The sequence below is a fragment of the Mus musculus genome, chromosome 12 (assembly GCF_000001635.26).
Source record: "Mus musculus strain C57BL/6J chromosome 12, GRCm38.p6 C57BL/6J".
Classification (NCBI taxonomy): domain Eukaryota; kingdom Metazoa; phylum Chordata; class Mammalia; order Rodentia; family Muridae; genus Mus; species Mus musculus.
This window is the reverse complement of record NC_000078.6, coordinates 36,163,189-36,183,018: the sequence shown is the minus strand read 5'-3', so window position 1 is coordinate 36,183,018 and position 19,830 is coordinate 36,163,189. Positions and strand designations below refer to the sequence as shown.

Here is a 19,830-nt window from a genome sequence, read left to right as displayed (position 1 = left end):
CTTGTGCTTAATGGAATGTACATGTCTGAGAATGCCCGCAAGGATAAGGACTGCTGTCTGAATAGATCCTGTGCCACCTAGATTCATACTACCAGGCCTATCATACGCAGCATGCACTCAAGGCACAGCCCAGTTTCCTCCAGAGAATTTCCCTTGTTCAAGGGAGCCACCCATTTCCTCTCTCTAGGATGTTGTTCTTTTTCTCTGGGGATAAGCCCAGGCCAATGACAGACTGAAGGACACTGGACGTTTTCTGCTTTCTCATGGCTGGAGCCAGGCTGTCTGCAGCAATGCCTAGGGATAAGCAGAGCTAAACCTTCTCTTCCGGGCCTTTTGGCCTGCTTCTCCTGACAATTCCCTGAGCACACACTCCTGCATTGACTCAAGCAGACACGGGAGCTCACTGCAAACGCCTCATCTAGAGAACTCAGCCTGAGACAATTACCGCCCCACGTAAGACACTGAGGTAACCCTGATGTGAAAAGCAGATACAACAGGCACTTGCACTACCTTGACAGGGTGGAGATTCGTTGTGGTGATGATTTTGTGTAGCGGGCCTGCCAACTTTGGAGGCAGTTTTGGCTCTTTATCCAGTCCCTGGGGTTTAGTGTAATAATCCAGTCTCTCTCGAGGGAAGAAATTGTTGATGATAGCCACGCAATCGTGCTGACCTTTAAATAGAAAAACAGAAAAGTTGTTATTTTCTCATTAAATACAGGAGTCTGGGTTGTTTTTACAACAAGACTGTTTGCTTTTGGAGTAAACGTGCAACTGTGTTTTTATTCTTCAGGAAAAGCAAAAGTAGCGAAAGGAAGGCAAAAGATTTCAAGAGCATCCAAAAGTAGAGAGATAGGATTTAAGGAGAGGATTCATAGTAAATTTGAGAATTTTGTAGACTACAAAAATAAATAAATAAATAAATAAGTAAAATACTTAGCTTTAAGAAACCCTAAAATTATTTTTATGAAAATTGACTATAATTGAAATATTTCTTCTTTCACCTGACAGCAATGACACTTATGTTTCACCCAATGATATTCAGGTGCATTTATATAACCTAAATATATTCTATGCAAAGTATCCTCTTCGTTATAGTCATTAATATTATCAAGTAACACCCCCACCTCCCATGGAACTGGAGAGAAGCTTGGTCTCTTTGTGGAATGAGCTTAGAATCGTTGGTCCCACAAGCTCGGGATCAGCACTGCCGCCCCTCACAAGTTTCCAAAGCACATCCTTGAGCGGTATCTCAGGTTAAATAGAGTTCCACTACAGCACAGTCTTCCTAGGAAAGCCCTGCTCCTGTTGTCTCCGTCCACAGCTCCCCTTTCCGCTACCCCTCGAGAGCCAAGACGTGGCTACTGTGGGCAAACAGGTAGAACGGGCACAGAACATTCCAAAGAACTAGCTCTCCCAAGGTCTCTAGAAGACACCCTTTTCCCTCTCTGCCTATCGACCACAGCTAAGGGATGAGAGGCAGCAGAGTCCTGGAGATAGTGGTCCACCCTGGTTCGCCTGCCTGGCTCCTGTTCGTGTAGACAAGGTCCTGGGGGTGCCTGTGGAAAAGTGACCTGCGGGGAATCTACTGGCAATCTGGCCCCCACGCCTGAGCTGGCAGGAAGCTCAACCTATCACTCAGCATTCCTGGGAAACTGAGAAGGAGAATGACTCCTGCTTGGGCCTAGGTGGCTCCAGACCTTGGACCACAGGCACGGAGGCTGCAGGCCTTTGTTCCTCAGGACCCAACCCTGGGCTTTTACCTGGCTGCCTAGGAAACGCCAAGCAACATTTTGCGACCGTGCAGTGCCTCTACAAGGCAGCTTCTGCTGTCCCACGAGCACTGACACTAACCTAGCTTCCACCCCAATCACAGGTCTCAAAACAACCACCTAAGCCGACTCTGGAAGAGTCTCCAAAGGCTTTCACGGACCACAGGAAGGCTAAATTTGTCAAACTTTGTCAGCAAATTCAAAGACACAATCCCATTTGCTCGTGTGAACTAAATTCGAAGCAGATTCACTGGATGAAATGCTTCAGAGCAGAAAATCACTCAGAGAGAAATTATAATCGGAGAGATGAGAAAGCTCGCCATACCCAGGAAATCTAATGCCAAAAAGAATAACAAACTGGAGTGAGAAACAAAGGAATAGATGTAAAAGTAAGTAATAGAAGAAAATATCCCTGGTTTGAAAAGGTAGTTCAGTACTGACAACAGTATCATTCTATGTGCATGCTACTATTAAATGCCAAACCATCAGTGCCTTTCTGTTGGGGGTGGGGGGGAGATGAGAGAGAGTCCTATCTCCTCTCCTTCATTCCCCCTCCTTGATGTCTTCTTTCTGCCTCCTAGAAATGTCTATTCACATCTTGAGACATTAACCACTTATTAAGAATCTGAAATCAGCCTAAGTGCTATGTTTAGTAAATGGTATCTGCTTCCAGAATCTTCTGGGAGAGGGGGGTAACAGCATTCATCTGAGCCAATCTCCCAATGTAAGCAAGTTATAAACACCACAGCATCAAAATCAATACAGGTGTCTCTGTGTGAACTGGCAGAGCCACATAAGGGATGGAAAAGGCTGAGGGCGACCAACCACACTGATTCTTTACACGTATCCTACACCGAGACGCCATAAAACAGAGGTTTGTGAGCCTAAAACAGTGTTCAAATATCTCAACAAAAGTAGCAAATCAGGTATGCCAAGACTGGGACATAAATGACCAGAAGAAAGTAACTATTTCTAGGAGTCCCTGAAATGTTAAGTTCTCCTGTAACGTGACTGGTTTAGAATCACCTAATAGACACCTCTTGGTGAGTTTGTGGAGGTGTTTCCAGAGAGGTAAGTAAGTATTGAGGACCCGCTCTTTTGATGTGACTGGAACCATCCCATGAACTGGAGTCCCAGAGTAAATAAAAAACAAACAAACAAACAAACAAACAAATGCCACCACTAACAACAACAGGATGCTGAGCCTCAGAATCCATTGCTTTTCTGGCTGTGGACAGTGTGACCAGCCTCACCTCCCATCTCATCACTTCCCCAACGTGATGAACTGAATATCTCCTCAAATCATGAGCCCAAGTCAACCCTACCCTCCTTTCAGAAATTGTTTTAGTCAGCTATTTTGTCTTTGGAAGGCAAACAATAACTACTACAGCCAGCTCCTAACTAGACAGTCAGAAGAGCACCTAGAACAGTACATTTCCATCCATAAAATATCTGCAACCTAACAATGACATGGTCAGAGGACAAGTCTAACCTAATTCACTTGCTAATCACTTATTAGAATGGCATAAAAGTTTATCTTTGTAAATTTAATTTTACTTGATAATTTTAGATTCCATATGAAATTATTTTTAAAAAGGTTTTAACCCTTTAATTTAAAAATTCTGATTAGATACAACTAGATAGCATTATTAATAAGAAAGTAAATGCTATGGAGTAGGGGAATTCAACTGTTACATGTCAAGCTAAATCGTCTCCTACCAGCTCATGTGTTTCACACTTGGTTCTAAGCTGGAGGCACTGTTTGGGGAGGCTGTGGGATCTTTGAGACAGAGGGTAACTCAGGGTGAGCCTTGGGGGTTCTAGCATGGTTTTCTGCCAATCTGCCGTCTGCTTCCTGGTTGGTACCACATATCAAGCAGCTGTTTGCTCTCCTGCTGCTACTGCAGAGACGGCCCTTTGCCAGGCTTCCCCACCAGGCTGTCCTCTAGTTCTCTGAAAAGCAAAGTTCCAGTCCAGCATTTTACTACAACGATGAGATGCAGGTCTGAGATAATTTTTACACTGCATGGATGAACTGACGGTCAAACTTCTTTAGAATCCGAAAGGAAAAGCTTAGAAGGGATACTAAACTGAATTCTCACTTTTAAAAGTAGAATTTAGAAAGCTTTAGCATAACTTTCAAATGAACAGAGAGAAAAGAACCATGCTATGAGTGACAAGGAACGAGCAAGAAAAAAAAAACACACATTCCAGAATGATCACTCAGCTGTGATGGGTTTCAAAAGATATAAAATCTACATAATTCATCTAGAAGGTCCAGCAATGAAATCCTTAATAAAAACAGACCCCAGAGGCCAAAAGAGAGAGAGGAACAGAGAGGAGCACTCAGACTGTTAACCTGAATGGGAGGAATGCCCAAGAAACCATGATGTCAAGAGGACTGTTAAATGATGTGACATCCTGCATGGACGGACCTTCTAGAGGAATGGCCACAAAAGACAGTAGACTGACCCAATAAGGTTCAGACAAATACGGAAAGGAGAAAAGTAAGATATGAGGACCTCATCCTGCTGTAGATTATTAAATGGGCAAGCAGTACCTTGAGCATAGAGAGCAAAGTATAAGGGGGTATAACTTTCACCAAGGTGGACATATTAAAGAAACACTCACCACCGCCACCACCACCACCACCACCACCACCACCACCACCACCACCACTACCACCACCACCACCACCACCACCTCCACCACCACCACCACCACCACTACCACCACCACCACCACCACCACCACCACCACTACCACCACCACCACCACCACCACCACCACCACCACTACCACCACCACCACCACCACCACCACCACTACCACCACTACCACTACCACCACCACCACCACCACTACCACCACCACCACCACCACCACCACTACCACCACCACCACCACCACCACTACCACCACCACCACTACCACCACCACCACCACCACCACCACCACCACCACCACTACCACCACTACCACTACCACCACCACCACCACCACCACCACCACCACCACCACCACCACCAAGTAAAATAAGGACTAAAGATGAGAGAAGAGGAATGGAATAGGTAGATGCATACAGTAAATACCTACTAAAAAGACAGGGACTATCACTTGGAATTAGAAATAATTCTATGTTTATAAGCTATATCATTTAAATGAAATACAGGAGTACCTGTTTGTAATCCCAACAATAGAACAAGGAGGCAACTACCAATATCAAGAAAAAGTGACTATAAAATTTACTGCAGTATGTAGTTTATGTTGTCCAAACTTGACTAATTCCTATTGTATCTCAATTTAAACATAATTTCTCTTAAAAACCCCATTGGAAAGGGGTAGAAAATCCTTTTCCTCAAGGTATGTCTACAGTACTCAATTCTCTCTTAAGAGTATAATCTCGACGGGTGTGGTGGCGCACACCTTTAATCCCAGCACTCGGGAGGCAGAGGCAGGCGGATTGCTAAATTTGAGACCAGGCCTGGTCTACAGAGTGAGTTCCAGGACAGCCAGGGCTATACAGAGAAACCCTGTCTGGGGGAAAAAAAAAAAAGAGTATAATCTCACACTGTTGGTTCATTGCTGGCTGCCTTTAAACACTGTGAAAACATGAGTAACTTAAATTCTGCTTGCTCAGAACTGTAACACAGGCACCTACAAAATAATCAACAGGGTGTGCACATTAAGACTGGTTAATTAATTACTGGTCATCACAAGACCACAGTGATCCCACTAAATCAGTTGTTTCTGTCTCTGCTTTTCTGTCAATGGGCTCCTGACTGCATGCTCCGAGTCCAACATACCAATGACCAAGCATTCAGTCTCCACTTTACCCCCTCACTACGTTAACTAACAGGACTAACAGGCCAGGGATGAGTGGGCATGCAAAGGCAATGACTGCAGCTGACGCAGGTAATGAAGCAGCTTAGCATTATTATCTCACACTCCTTGCCAACACCACCATTGCGGTTCTGATGCCCATTCACAGAAGTAATAACAATATCTGGTCAGTCCTACGCATGAAGAGCTCAATCAATCATCTCTATTAATCCTTAAAACAGCCCTGTAACTGTTCTACGATAGAGAGGCTGAAAGACAAAAATTGCTAAGTACTTTGCTACAAAGTGGTGGCCGCCGCCAGAATTTCAACTCAAGTCTGCTGACTTTACAGTCAGTGGTCTCAATCTTGGCCCCAAACTCCCTCTGTTAGAGGAATGAAACAGCTCAAAGAGTTGAGTGCAATGAAATGTTCCTGCCATGTTGTCTCTCACAGAGTGGGAACTCCACTTAGCCATTCATTCCTTTTCTCAAGAGAGTCATCAGGGATCTCACTATGTTAGAGTGAAAGATCAACATTTTGTCAAGCGTGGTGGTGGCACATGCATTTAATCCCAGCGCTAGAGAGCCAGCAATGGGTGGATCTCTGTGAGTTCAAGACCAGCCTGGTCTACATAGTTCCAGGACAGCCAGAGCTATATAATGAGAACCTGCCTCAAAAATCCAAACTAAATAAAGAATGGAACAGGAAACTGAGAATAACTCACCGTGAAGTTATGGTAAACACTCACCCACAAAGGCTGCCATCTGGGCAGCAGTTCTTCCCACCGAGTTCACAACATCGGTCTCTGCGCCTGCTTCCAGCATGACCCAAGTGATGTCTTTATTACCTAGAGTTACAGGAACGAAATCAGTGAAATGCACAATCGAAACCTCTTGCAAAATTGTGTGCCTTCTCCTCTCTCTCAGGTCCTCTCCCTGACTTTTAAGTTTCTATCATGTATTTACTTTCATTTTTCCAAAAATGAGTCATAACAGTGCAACAAAATGAAGTATAGTAAATCTACTTAGTTAATCTAATTTCCTAAAAAGTCCATTTGGTAAACAAGGTATGGAATTGCATATCACTATTAACCTTGAAAGAGTATGTTTGCATAACGATAATGCTTAGTATAACATCAAAACATACATACAAAATTATCAATAACAAAGACAAGAGAAAATGAGCAGAAGTGCTCCCTTGAGCATCGTTGACTCGTTCTCACACCTACAGACCTCAGGGGTATTAAACTCTGGGCTCTTCCTGCAGAGTTCTGTGTAAACATCTCTAGTTTGCTCTCAGTTTTCCAAATCATTATAGATATTTTACTAATATTATCTCCATTGAGTGAGCAGCAATTTTGGTTCATTTTTGCAAGAATGAACCATGTATTTTTTTTTAAAGAACAATACCTAGAAAGTGTAGATGAAGGCTATGTGCATTTTAAAGGCAGATTGCCAGGTAATCATGCAGTGAGAGGAGACTGAATACATTCCACAAAACAGCGTAAAATTCCCAGGCACGACCACGTTAGCTGTTGCCAATATAGTAAATGCAAACATAATCGTGTGTACTCCAGTGTTGACCTCTTTGATTAATGCTAAAAACATTTTACATATTGAACAACTGGCTTTATTTCTTTTATTCCCTGTCCAGTTGTCTATTATGGTATTTGTCTAGTTGATTTATAAAACCTCCTTATAGACAGCAATGAGACCAAGATATACAATAAATGTTTTTTCGTCGTTTTTATTTGTATGTTAACTCTACCCATACAGTATTCCATTTATGGCAATGTAAATGGGGGGCATTTAGAGGGTAATGTAAAAATGTAGTACAGTGGAAATTCCCTGGGATCTATAAGGGTGACCCTGGCGAAGATGACTAGTAATGGTGGATATGGACCCTGAACTGGACATTTTCTGTAACCAGGAGTTCAGTGGTGAGACAGGGATACCAATCCAGCCACAAAACCTTGGGGCTACAATTTGTTCTGACTGAAGGCAGTGCAGAGCTTGTGAAAGTGGCCAACCAATGACTGGACCAGCTTGAGACTCATGACACAAGAGGGACACTGCCCGGATGGATGACCAGGAACAAGAGGCTGGATAGCCCAGAGACCTAGCATAGAACCAAATATGTTTGGAAAGAAAAATCAATGAAATGATTCCTAATAAATGCTATTCTGCTATACTCGTCGATCAGTGCCTAGTCCAGTCATCCTCAGAAAAAGCTTCCTTTGGCAGCCGATGGGAGCAGATGCAGAGACGCACACACAGACATTAGGGAGAGCCCAGAGAGACCTGCTGGAGGGGTGGAGGAAGGATTGTAGGAGCCAGACGGGCCGAGGACACCAGGAGAACATGGCCTACAGAATCAACTAAGCAGAACTCATAGAGACTCCGAGACTGGAGGGGCAGTCATGGAGCCTGCATGGATCTGTGCTAGGTCCTCTGCCAACATGCTGTGGTTGTCCTTGTGGGACTCCAAACAGTGGGAGTGGGGGTGTCTCGTGACTCTTTTGCCTGTGTTTGGGACCCTTTACTTCTTACTGGGTTGCCCATCGAGCCTTGATAGGAGAGTCTGTGCCTCATCTTATTGTATCTTCTTGTGCAGGGTTTGGTTGCTAACCCTGGGAAGTCTGCTGTGTTCTGAAGGGAAATGGAGGAAGAGTGGATCTGAGGGAGAGGGAGAGAGACTGAAAGGAATGGTGAAGGGGAAACGATGGTCAGGATGTATTGTATGAGGGAATAATAAAGACAAAATCTATGCAATTAAGTCACTGATGTCCTCTTTGCTTATAAAGAGTCATTATTATTAGTTATTATTATTAATTTACGTGTATATGCCTGTAATCATTTACTGTACATGAGTGCAGGTACCCATGGAAGCAAAAGGACATTGATCCCCTGTAGTCTGAGTGACAGGCAGTTGTGAGTCAAATTGCAAGGATCAAGAACAAACCAAATGCTGTAGTACAGCAACAAAAAAAAATTACACAGCTTAACTGCTCAAGAGAGGGAAGGCTGAGGGCTACTGTCAGACCTTCAACACCGGGACCCTGTGCCCAAGACTGCACCAGGCCTACCTGAAAAGCTGTGAACAGCAGCATCATAGACACAAAAGATCAATCACTCATTCTTGGTTGGTCCTCATCCAAGAGAAAGATGGAGGCAGGTTGTTACCACAAGATGTTTTTAAAGATACAGTAAAATGAAAGCCTCTAAGAAAAATGGTCTTCCTTGGGACACGACGGGGTCACATATGAGCTCTAACAGAACTGCGTGTGTGCTGTAACCTCTGTGGAGCCTTGTCTAAATTCTCACCAGGGAATGAATGGAGGAATAGGCTAGGTCACTGGAGGATGTTTAGGTCTTGTGGTATATAAGGCTCTGGGGTTAAAGGGAATAAAGATGAAGAATAATTAAAACATGAAGGACAAAGAAAAAAATAGCCAAACAAACAAGAACCCCCAAGACCAAGAATGATGATTAATGGAGCTCGGAGTCCACTTCGTTGTGGTTCCTTGGGTCACGTCAGGAATCACCACACAGATGGATAAAGCACTATATATACCACAGACTTTGACTTGTCAACCACCACTCTTCCCTAGCCCTCTGCCTCTACGCATGCTCCTTATAGGAGTACAGGCCGAGAAGATCTACCTACTGGGAAGAACCCCGAATACTTTTCCAGGGTAGAATTCTGGCTAGTCTGAAAAGGGCTCTTCTTTTAAGGGTTGCGGGAAAACAGGTCCTGAGACTTTAATATTGGCAGCATTTGTTTGGAGCAAACTCAGCTCCATGAGCTGGACGGTTGAACGCAGGAGTTACACCAAGTGCTCCAATTCCTTCCATTGTATCAGCTTGGCCAAATCATTGAATTGTCAGTGGGGCCAATCCCAGGGTTCCATTTGGTGCCAGTTCTGGAGGAGCTGGGGTACCAGCTGCCACGGAAGCAGGGAAAATGGCGCCTCTACTGTTTATACCCATAGCATCTCCCATAGCCATTTAGCCCATCCGTATCCTTTGTTCTCTTGCATCCGGGAAGGGTTCCCTTAAATCCTTCCTGCTGTCTTTTCTCACAGTGCCTGCACTCCTCCTCCTGCCTGAGTTCTAGCTGCTTTCATTTCTGCATTATGCAGCGCCTCTATTCTCCAAAACTCTTCTTGATGCCTCATCAAGCCCTGCCTCATTAGCAAAAACTGGTGTTTATGGCATTCTGTCCCCATCCCTAGCTTCTCGGCGAGCCTCCTCGTAGAGATCCACTTGAACCCGCTGCTGCTGCTTCTCCGTCTCAGGGAGCGCCTTCCATTGCGTGGTATATTCATACTCAGACCGAGGCTGTGCACATCTGGGAGGCAGCTCTCGCTCTTTGTGAAACTGCTGGGGAGTTTTATAACCAGCTTCTCTGGAAGTCTCTCTTCATCACTTCTGTTGGCTCCACAGTCACAGCCTAAAGGAGACTTCATAGACTCTGTCCAGTCTTTCTGAGCGGCTGCCTTCCCTGAGGGCCTTCCTTGGTCATGCACAACAACTACAGCCCTCCCCTCCTGGCCAACACAGAAACAACTTCTTCAAGTGATTCTTTGGACACATACTGAGGAAGATTGCGGCCAGGATAAGACACACTGATAAGCAAAGCAGATTCCATAGAGTGGTATATTGTCTAGCTCCACTTTGGGAAATTCCACTCGGGTTCATGTTTCCAAGTGGGTAAAACCAACAAAGCCTTTACCCTTATGAATGAAAATTTCACCTGCTTTTCCGTATTTCTCAGAAACTTTCCTCACTTCCTCCTCAGTGACGTCAGGGGAAGGCTGCTCACAAAGAGATAGCTATGCTAGGTAAGGGTCTCTCCTGGTTTCCTAAAATTCTTCAGTTCCATAGTCAAGCCTTCATTCTGACCGCTGGCCTGGTGTCTATTCACAGGTACTGGGGTGTGTGTGTGTGTGTGTGTGTGTGTGTGTGTGTGTGTGTGTGTGTCTGCTGTGGTGATGTTGATGATGCTTTCTTGGAGAACAGTTCTGCTCCTCCAAGTTCGAGGTGTTCTTGCTCTGCATTTTTGCACCCCTTTGACAGTTCTGCTCCTCCAAGTTCGAGGTGTTCTTGCTCTGCATTTTTGCACCCCTTTGCCCACAGTTATTTGTTTAGACTAACAGCAATGTTGCATGGTCTCCACTGTCCCTAGTAGACATTCTTTTTTTTGTTTTGTTTTTTTGTTTTTTTGTTATTGTTTTTTGAGACAGGGTTTCTCTGTGTAGCCCTGGCTGTCCTGGCACTCTGTAGACCAGGCTGGCCTCGAACTCAGAAATCCGCCTGCCTCTGCCTCCCGAGTGCTGGGATTAAAGGCGTGTGCCACCACGCCCGGCTTCCTAGTAGACATTCTTGACTGCTGAGCTATCAACCCTGGTGTTTTTATTATTTATGGGTTCATTATGATATGTACTACCTAGAAATGGTTTTGTGCCCCACAGTTATTATATACACATAAGTAAATTATATATACATATATTTAGTAAATATATATTGTGCCTTTAAAATCAGAGCTTATTATACGACATCTCTATTTTCTGAAAGGCCTACAAACAGCTGGGCAGGTATTGCACACCTTTAACCCCAGCTCTCAGGATTTCTGTGAATTCCAGGCTAGCCTGACCTATAGAGTGAGTTCCAGGACAGCCAAGGCTACACAGAGAAATCCTGTCTTGAAAAAACACACACAAAAAAGGGGAAGATGGGGAGGGAAGGAGGAAGGGAGGAAGGGGGGAAGGGGGGAAGGGAGAGAGAGAGTCTCAATAACTTACACCCTTTTTTTTTTTGGTTGGTTTTTTTTTTTTTTGTTTTGTTTTGTTTTTTTTTTTCGAGACAGGGTTTCTCTGTATAGCCCTGGCTGTCCTGGAACTCACTTTGTAGACCAGGCTGGCCTCGAACTCAGAAATCCGCCTGCCTCTGCCTCCTGAATGCTGGTATTAAAGACATGCACCACCACGCCCGGCCTATTTTATTTTATATGATAGTTTTCAATTATTTTATTCAGTAAGATGGCTTGCAAGCACGTAAGGGTAAGTTCCTGCACGGATGATCGCATGAATGATAGGTCCATCAAGCTAATGGCCAGCACTATCATGGCAGCTCTTTCGTCAAAAGACCAAAAAAAGGTTTGGATTTCACTAAAATGTAAAGATCTAGACTCAAAGAAGCCACTTTGAAAGAAGAAATGCTTGGAGAACCAACTGACTTGAAGTCACTAAAGGAACAGGTCCCCGGGCTGGCAAGATGGTTAAGTGGGTCAGAGCGCTTGCTGCCAAGCCTGAGGACTGGAGTTCAATCCCCACAATCCACATGGTGGAAGGAGGGAACCGACTCATGCATGTTGTTCTCCGACCTGCAGACCTGTGCTGTGGTAGGCGCCAATACCCCCTACCCCTCCGTCCCGAACCACAAGAAATGTGTTAAAAACAGAAAAGAAACAGGTCACTAACTCCTTAACTTGTTTCAGGCGTTATAGCTCTTATTCTTTTTATTTTATTTATTTGCTGGTTTGTTTGTTTGTTTCAGTTACTCAAGACAGGGTTTCTCTGCGTTGTGGAATTTGCTCTGTAGACAAGCTGGCCTCAAACTCAGAGAGCCACCTGCCTTTGCCTCCCTCCCGAGTGCTGGGATTAAAAGTGTGCACCACCACTGCCCGGCTGTAATAGCTTTCCAAAAGTCAATTCTCACCACTGATTTCTATTAAACTTCTAGAAATTCCTAAAGTAAAACATGCACTGAATTTAAAATATATGCACATTGAGACTGTATAGGTAATTCACACCGATAACGTAGACACTAAAACTTTACCGGAAAGCGCAGCAAACATGAGGGCTGTGTACCCGTGCTCATGCTGATGGCAACTGGCGTCAGCTCCATGGCGCAGGAGGAGCTTGCACATCTCGAGTTTCCCTTTATAGGCTGCATGCATCAAAGGAGTCATTCCATTCTTCAAGAGGAAGGGGAAATATTAATCATGGCCATTTCCATCTTCATGACACATACACACAAACATAAATTAATAAAATCATCTCTAAAAAATTTATAAAATATATTTATTTCTTCTCTTAGATCTTACCTCAACTTCTGAAAGGAACAAATCATTTATAACAGATTAGCAAACAGAAAAGATATGTTTCACCTCATAGACCATCAAAGAAGTAGAGCGAAGATCAGAACCTAGCAGCCTGAAGTCCTCATCTCCCCAACACACTTGTCTCCTTAAGACGCAAATGAACACACGGGTATGCAAACAAAAGAAAAACAAAAATGAGAGGCCACACATTCAAGGCCTGTCTGAGCCATACCTAGGTAACGTACTGAGACCCGATCTTAAAATGAAAAGCAAAACAAGGGTTTCGAATGTAGTTGCCTAACACGTGCAAGGTCCTAGGTTCAACTTCGAGTATCAAACCAAAAATGAGAGTTCTGAAACCATCTGAACACTTAGACAAAGGAAAGCTGAATGAGATGCAGTACATTTGTGACACACAATTATAGAGCTATTCAATGTGTGAATATGGAGACAGTGAGAGGCCTCACTGGGGAAAAGTGTTTGTCACCATGCCTGGCTTCCTAAGTTTGATCACCAGCACCCACTTGGTAGGAGAGAACCAACTTCAAAAAGCTGTTCTTTGAGCACATGTGCCCCCATACAGACAGATATAGACACAAAATAAACAAAGAAGATGAAGATTTCAAAATGTTTTAGAGGGGATAAAGAGATGGCTCAGAGGTTAAGATTGCTTACTGCCTTTCCAGGGAACCTTAGCGCACATCAGATACTCAAAACTGTTGTGACTCTAGATCCAGGAGACCCAATGTGTTCTCTCTCTCTCTCTCTCTCTCTCTCTCTCTCTCTCTCTCTCTCTCTCTCTCTCTCTCTCACACACACACACACACACACACACACACACACGCACACGCACACACACACATAAAATAAATTTAAAATTTTAAATGAGTATGTCTTTGTATAGTGAATTGGAAATTCTCAGACTACTGCCAATGAGAAAAAGCAGAGACCTGGGATATTATTTGCTGTTGTGACATCATATCTCAAAACAAAGATCCTCAAATCACACACATATTTAATTACACTATGATTTGATTACATATGATTACAAACATACTTGGCGATATTTAGACTAGACTGAATTGGTTGGCCTCCACATCTGTTTGTGTTTACCTAATGAAGTAACAATATTACAGCATACACACGGTTCTGTTATATCTTATATATGACCCCTTCATGTCCTAAGGAAGACATTTTCTCTTATAGATTTTCACTTTAGTATATCTTTAAAAAAAAAAAATCTTGTGGTAACTTGCCTTCACCTTTTTCTTCGGTAAGAACTACCCAAGAATGAATGGTGCTGCTGTTCACAGCTTTTCTCGAAAGGCCTGATGCAGTCTTGGGCACAGGGTTGCTGTGATGAAGGTCTGACAGTATTCCTTAGCCTTGCCTATCTTCAGTAGTTAAGATACGCATTTTTATTGCTATACTGTATTTGATTTGTTCCTGACACCTTCAATTTAAAATTTATAATTAATGGGATATAGGATACATAATTCTACAGTTTTTTTAAGTAGCATTGCTCCAAAAGTATAATTTAAAACAAAATTTACAAATTAAACAAAGCTTCAAAATTTAATACAAATATATAAGTAAAAATAGTTTCCTTGATTTATTTTATCCCAAAGAATTTTCTTTCAATGAAAAATAATGATGTGTGACTTTAATCCTAGTAAAGGCAGAGGCAGAAAAATCTCTTATGAGTTCCACACCAGCCAGGGCTACATAGTAAGACCCTGTTTCAAATAAAAAAAACAAAAAACAAAAAAAAAGAGGAAAAAATATTTTTCTTTCTGTTAATGAAATCGTAATATGACTTTATGAGGTGTGTGGTTTAAATTTAAGAAGGAGACGGGTACTAAGCTGGCTCAGCTCACAATCATAAATATCCTAGCCCTAAGTAAACGTAGTTCATCTGTTGTTTTGAACATCCATTCTTGAGATGTCTTTAAGTAAATTATCCCTTCACTAGATAATTTTGGCTTTTTATCCATTCTGTTGGATTTCTTCTCTCGCACTCAACAGTAAAGCTTCTCCTTTCCCCCCTGTGTCCCTAAAATTGTCCTTTCTTTCTACCTTGCCTTTGACACCAGAACCAGAGGCTGAGTTCTCTTGGGTGATTGTTTTCCTGGTTAATCAGTAGGAGTAATCAAAACTTCTTGGGACTAAGAAGAGGAAAGTAAGGAGACTGTACAATAGGAAGACTCCATTAATTGGGTGTTTATACAGTGAATACTTGTCCTGGGTCTGATCTGCTGTTCCAAGACAACAACAACTCCTACATGTGCGTGTGTGTGTGTGTGTGTGTGTGTGTGTGTGTGTGTGTACATACATGTGCATGTGGGTTTAAGTCATGAAACTACGCAAGGAGCCATGAGATAGGGAAGGTGTTTGAGGAGGAAGAGAGGTTAATAAAATATGTGAAAAAAAATACTGGGAGTAAAAGAAGAGAAGAAAGATTGAGGTAAGACGATCAACCAAAAAAACCCCTTTATGTCTTATTTTGCAAATGGTGCTGTTCTTATGCTTTGGCTGTTAGTCGTTTCTGCCCATTTTCACACCAGCCTCTCTTTATTTCTCATCCCTTCTCATTTTAAAGTGTCATCTCCCTCCTTCCTTGTCTTTATTCTCCTGTTCTTTCTCTTTTACCAGTAGCTGCTTTAGTAAGATTCGATTTTAGGGCCCTAAACCAAGAAAGCCTCTTTCCAAAAGCATGAAGAGCTCTCTTTACGCTCGGTGTGTGGACCAGCTGACCGCCACACCCACATGGGATGTGTGCTTTGCTGGTATCATCATCCCAGGCTATTACAATCTGAGAAAAGTTAGACTAGCTCTTTGGAGCTCTGGATGTCATTCCTACTACCTTGTCTCGTAATTTCACTTTGCATCACTCAAATGCGGGACAATGCAAAGGGGAATTATAAATTCCCAAGGCAATGATTTCCATGCATTATGTTGTTTCTAATGTTACACTTTATGACTCATGAAAAAAAAAAACTGAAGTAATACTAACACACTTCTACATCCTAAGATAAAAGCTTCTACACTAGCCTTTCTAGTTGTTTTCATAGTCTATCATTGTAAAACAGTAACAACCCTCAAGAAGAGGAGACAAATAACTCAAAGCAGGACAGTTAGAACAGAACAGAACAAAACAAAACAGAATAGTATAACTTACATAATCTACTAGTATGTAAAAGACAGTATTTCCACATTTGCTAAATCAAGATAAAGAACCGCTCCGGGCCAGCCAGTGCTGTATAATAAGACCTTGCCTCAAAAACAAACAAACAAAACAACAGCAAACAAACAAACAAACAAAAAACCTTAAGCAGCAAAATTATTTGAAGGCAAACATCTTTAATTACATAACTTTGTCCCACAGCTTGCGAAACCGAGACAGGAGGACCAACAGTTCAAAGGGTATCCTAATCTATATAGAATTAAGACCCTATCTCATAAACACAACAATAAAATTAAAAAAGAAGATAGAAAGAGAGGAAGGAAGGAGGAAAGGAGGGAAGGAGGGAAGGAGGGAAGGAAGGAAGGAAGGAAGGAAGGAAGGAAGGAAGGAAGGAAGGAAGGAAGAAAGGAAGGAAGAAAGAGGACAGGAGGGAGAAGAGAGAGGGGGGAAGGGAGGGAGGGAGAAGAGGGGCCCTACAATTTGAGCTTAATTTGCACTTATTTGGTTGCTCATAAGTTTAATCAAGTTTTCACTGTATCTAATCTTGGTTTAAGTAGTATAACCTGAGTATAACAGCCTACAAATCAACTTCTATTGAAAAATCTTAGCCGGGCGGTGGTGGTGCACGCCTTTAATCCCACCACTTGGGAGGCAGAGGCAGGCGAATTTCTGAGTTCAAGGCCGGCCTGGTCCACAAAGTGAGTTCCAGGACAGCCAGGGCTATACAGAGAAACTCTGTCTCGAAAAACAAAACACACAAGAAAATTATATTATCCATTTGGGGATGTGTATACCTGCTGTGTGTGTGTGTGTGTGTGTGTGTGTGTGTGTGTGTGTACTCGCGCGTGCAAGCACACATGCTCGTATGTGCACATATGCAAGTGTATTTTTGCCTATGTGGAAGCCAAGTATCTTACTCTACTGCTTCTGAGTTTATTTTTAAGCAGTTTCTCACCAACCCCAGAGTTCACTATCTGGGCTAGACTGGCTGCTGGCCAGTAAGCTCTAGGCATCCCCTGCTTCTGCCAACCCCTCCCTACATCCATGCTGGGATTGCAGGTGTGTTCCACCATGCCCAGTTTTTACATCTGCACTGGCAATCTGAATTCAGACCCTCAGGCCGGCATGGCAAGCCTACTGAGAAATGTCCCCAATGTCTAGGTTACTCATTCTCTCAGGAAGTAAAATGATATATTAATTTTACCTCATCCAAGCAGTTGACATGAACATTCTTACTAGACAACAGTCTTCCGGCTTCTTGGACAGTACCTTTAAAAGAAGAAAGAAGGTAAGTGGTGAAATGTGAGGTCGTCTCCATGGGGAATTGGTATTAATTCGGCTCCCAAAGCTGCGCTTCCAGACCTGAGGGTCCCTGCCCCCAGCTGGCTTTGATTGGTAACAAAGAATGGCTGTACAGCCAATGGCTGGGCAGGGAGATGGAGTCAGGACTTTTAGATTGCAGGGCAAAGGACTGAGGGACAGAGGAAGGAGAGAATTGCCTAGGGATCAGATTTAAGAGCTGCAGGAGAGAAATCATACAGCAATGTAGGTGGAAAGAGAAAGCAGCCCTGGGGGGATGGTAAAAGGTAAAAGGGCAGCAAGATAAAATACAAGCTTAAGAAGGTGTTAAGCCAGGAATGCTAGAGGGAAGTGTTTGCTAGCCTCAAGGAAGTTTAGAAGTGCTTATCCATTGATTGAATCAGTGTGTGTGTGTGTGTGTGTGTGTGTGTGTGTGTGTGTCTTTCAATCGTAAATCCAGAGCTCTTGGGCAGGTACAGCAAGCACAAGGGTACAACCCACCAGGAGTCAAAGCAGTTTAACAAATTCACTGTTACACATCTCTCACTAGAAATGGGGGGTGGGGTGGGGAGGAGTCTACTGAGAAGGCAGTCAACTTTAAAGGGCTATCTGAAAAGCCAAGACTAGCCAGGCTGGGTTCTAAGACACAGAGCACACAGCCACAAGCATTCCTCCAGAGAAACAGTTTTATACAAACTAGCATAATTCCATCTTATTTTTATTCCATCGACCTTAAATTATATTTATTACCTTGGTCCCATTTTCCTTTTGGCAGTCATACCATAACCACTCGGCATAAGAGTTAATGCCAAAACAAATCCTAAAAGCCATCTAATCCTAATCACCACCTAAAACGGACAATCTCATCTGTGTTAATGCTTGGAATTCAAGATGCAGTCAGTCTCATATCATTTGTCAGCACTGGGTCTTGTAACTGATGGCATGTTTTAACAGAATGCTTGGTTGGTAAACTGATAGGTGAGATATACCTACCAAATCTAGTACTACGGAAAAGTGCTCTCTGGTCAGTATTCAGTCTCCTGGGCTAATGAGGGGTCCCATTACAATGGGAAACTCAGTTCTCTGCAAAATTTGGAAGTGAGCTGTAACTGGGTCAGAGTGAGCAGGTTTTTCCAGTTTTATGTGTGACATGACAAAAAGTGGCTGCAGAAGAGAATGTCAGCATTATCACCCGTAATCCACGACAGCCACATGTTCTGCCAAACAACTTCTGGCTTGATTAGGAATCGAACAATGAAAGGGAATGGCCTCAGAGTACCAGGAAGAGAGATATGCCTCAAAACAAGATAACAGGCAGGAGCACCCCCAACCTGAGAGAGAGGGTGCAGACCAAAGACCAGCGTGCTCCTTTCTCCCTACAGGATTTGTAGAGAAGTCCCCCGAAGGCTTTTCACTAGTGCAGAAGAAGAAACGATGGCACTGGGCATGTTGGGAAAATGTCAACAGAATGATCTGTACTACCCTGGGGCATGATGGTAGCTATTTCTATAAATACTGTTGGGGTTTTTTTTTTTTTTTTTCTTCCTGCCACTGAACTCCCATGAGGGCTGTTGGTATCACTGACTAAGTTGCTAAGGAAAAGGGGTATTTGCTGTAGCACACACCATCCAGTCTGGTGTAACTGTTGAGTTCCAGGCACGTGGTAGACCATATCTCAAAAGAGGGGGAAAAAGTTCCTGATAATGACACCTAAGGCTGTGTCTCTGAACACACACCTATACAGCTACAATTGCATACACTACACATACCTATGACTCCCCATGCACATGAGGGCGTGCGGGCGCGCGCATACATACACACACACACACACACACACACACACACGGAGGAAGCTTTGGAGTATATAAGCAACTTCTACTTTCAACTTCAGCCATACCTGTGGCTTCTAATCAGAGCCTTTCTCAAAGAGCCTCAAGGAAATCTGGGAACAAAAAGTCCTTCACCCCATTTGCACTTGGAGAAGATGCTTCAGTTGAACCACATTCTTCACTGAGAGCTCATGGAAGTCATTTTCTTTCTGGCCAGAAGATGTTTATAGAGTAAAAGAAAACTACAGGGATTGTGGACAGATCAAAGTCTGCCACATGGTAAGGACAGGATGGGAATTACAATCATAAACATTTGGATTGCATTAGAGAACAGGCCATTAATTGTATAAAAGGTTTTCCCAGAAGGCACAAGGCACAAGGCAATGTTTTCTCCTGCTAAACTCTTACTTAATCTCAAGACTTTATCTATGACACCAGAGGTACAGACAATGTCTCACCCCTGCCATCACACACACACACACACACACACACACACACAAAAAAAAAAACACACACACACATCAAGCCATTCTCCAGCAGTCATCAACCAGATGTATTCCTCAGGTCTGACACCTCACAGGACTCATGCTAACACTTAACTTACATTTACCTTTTAATTATAAAAGGTGTAGATCAGTAGTTCTCAACCTTGTACATCTTGATCCATTGGGTGGGAAGGGTCAAACAATATCTGATATCCTACATATCAGATATTTACATTATGTTTCATAGCAGTAACAAAGTTACAGTCATGGAGCAGCAACAAAACTAAATTTACGTCTCATCTCAATAAAAAAATTAATATGTAAAATAAATAAATAA

The 19,830-nt window shown here is 43.0% G+C and overlaps 1 protein-coding gene and 1 pseudogene across 2 annotated transcripts in view; both read right to left on the bottom strand.

The window, feature by feature from the left end:
* Ankmy2 (ankyrin repeat and MYND domain containing 2) overlaps window positions 1-19,830 on the bottom strand; it is a 40,168-nt gene that overhangs the window by 14,273 nt on the left and 6,065 nt on the right. Inside the window, exons 2-5 of one of the 2 annotated variants that reach the window (NM_146033.3) lie at window positions 17,085-17,149; window positions 12,432-12,570; window positions 6,341-6,439; window positions 511-671 (exon numbers count right to left, since the gene is read on the bottom strand). In NM_146033.3, the coding sequence (NP_666145.3) occupies window positions 511-671; window positions 6,341-6,439; window positions 12,432-12,570; window positions 17,085-17,149 (464 nt within the window). Of the gene's footprint in view, window positions 1-510; window positions 672-6,340; window positions 6,440-12,431; window positions 12,571-12,762; window positions 13,555-17,084; window positions 17,150-19,830 lie in introns of those variants that run through there. The other variant, XM_006515066.4, reaches the window with a different exon arrangement.
* Gm19046 (predicted gene, 19046) lies at window positions 9,357-10,651 on the bottom strand (annotated as a pseudogene).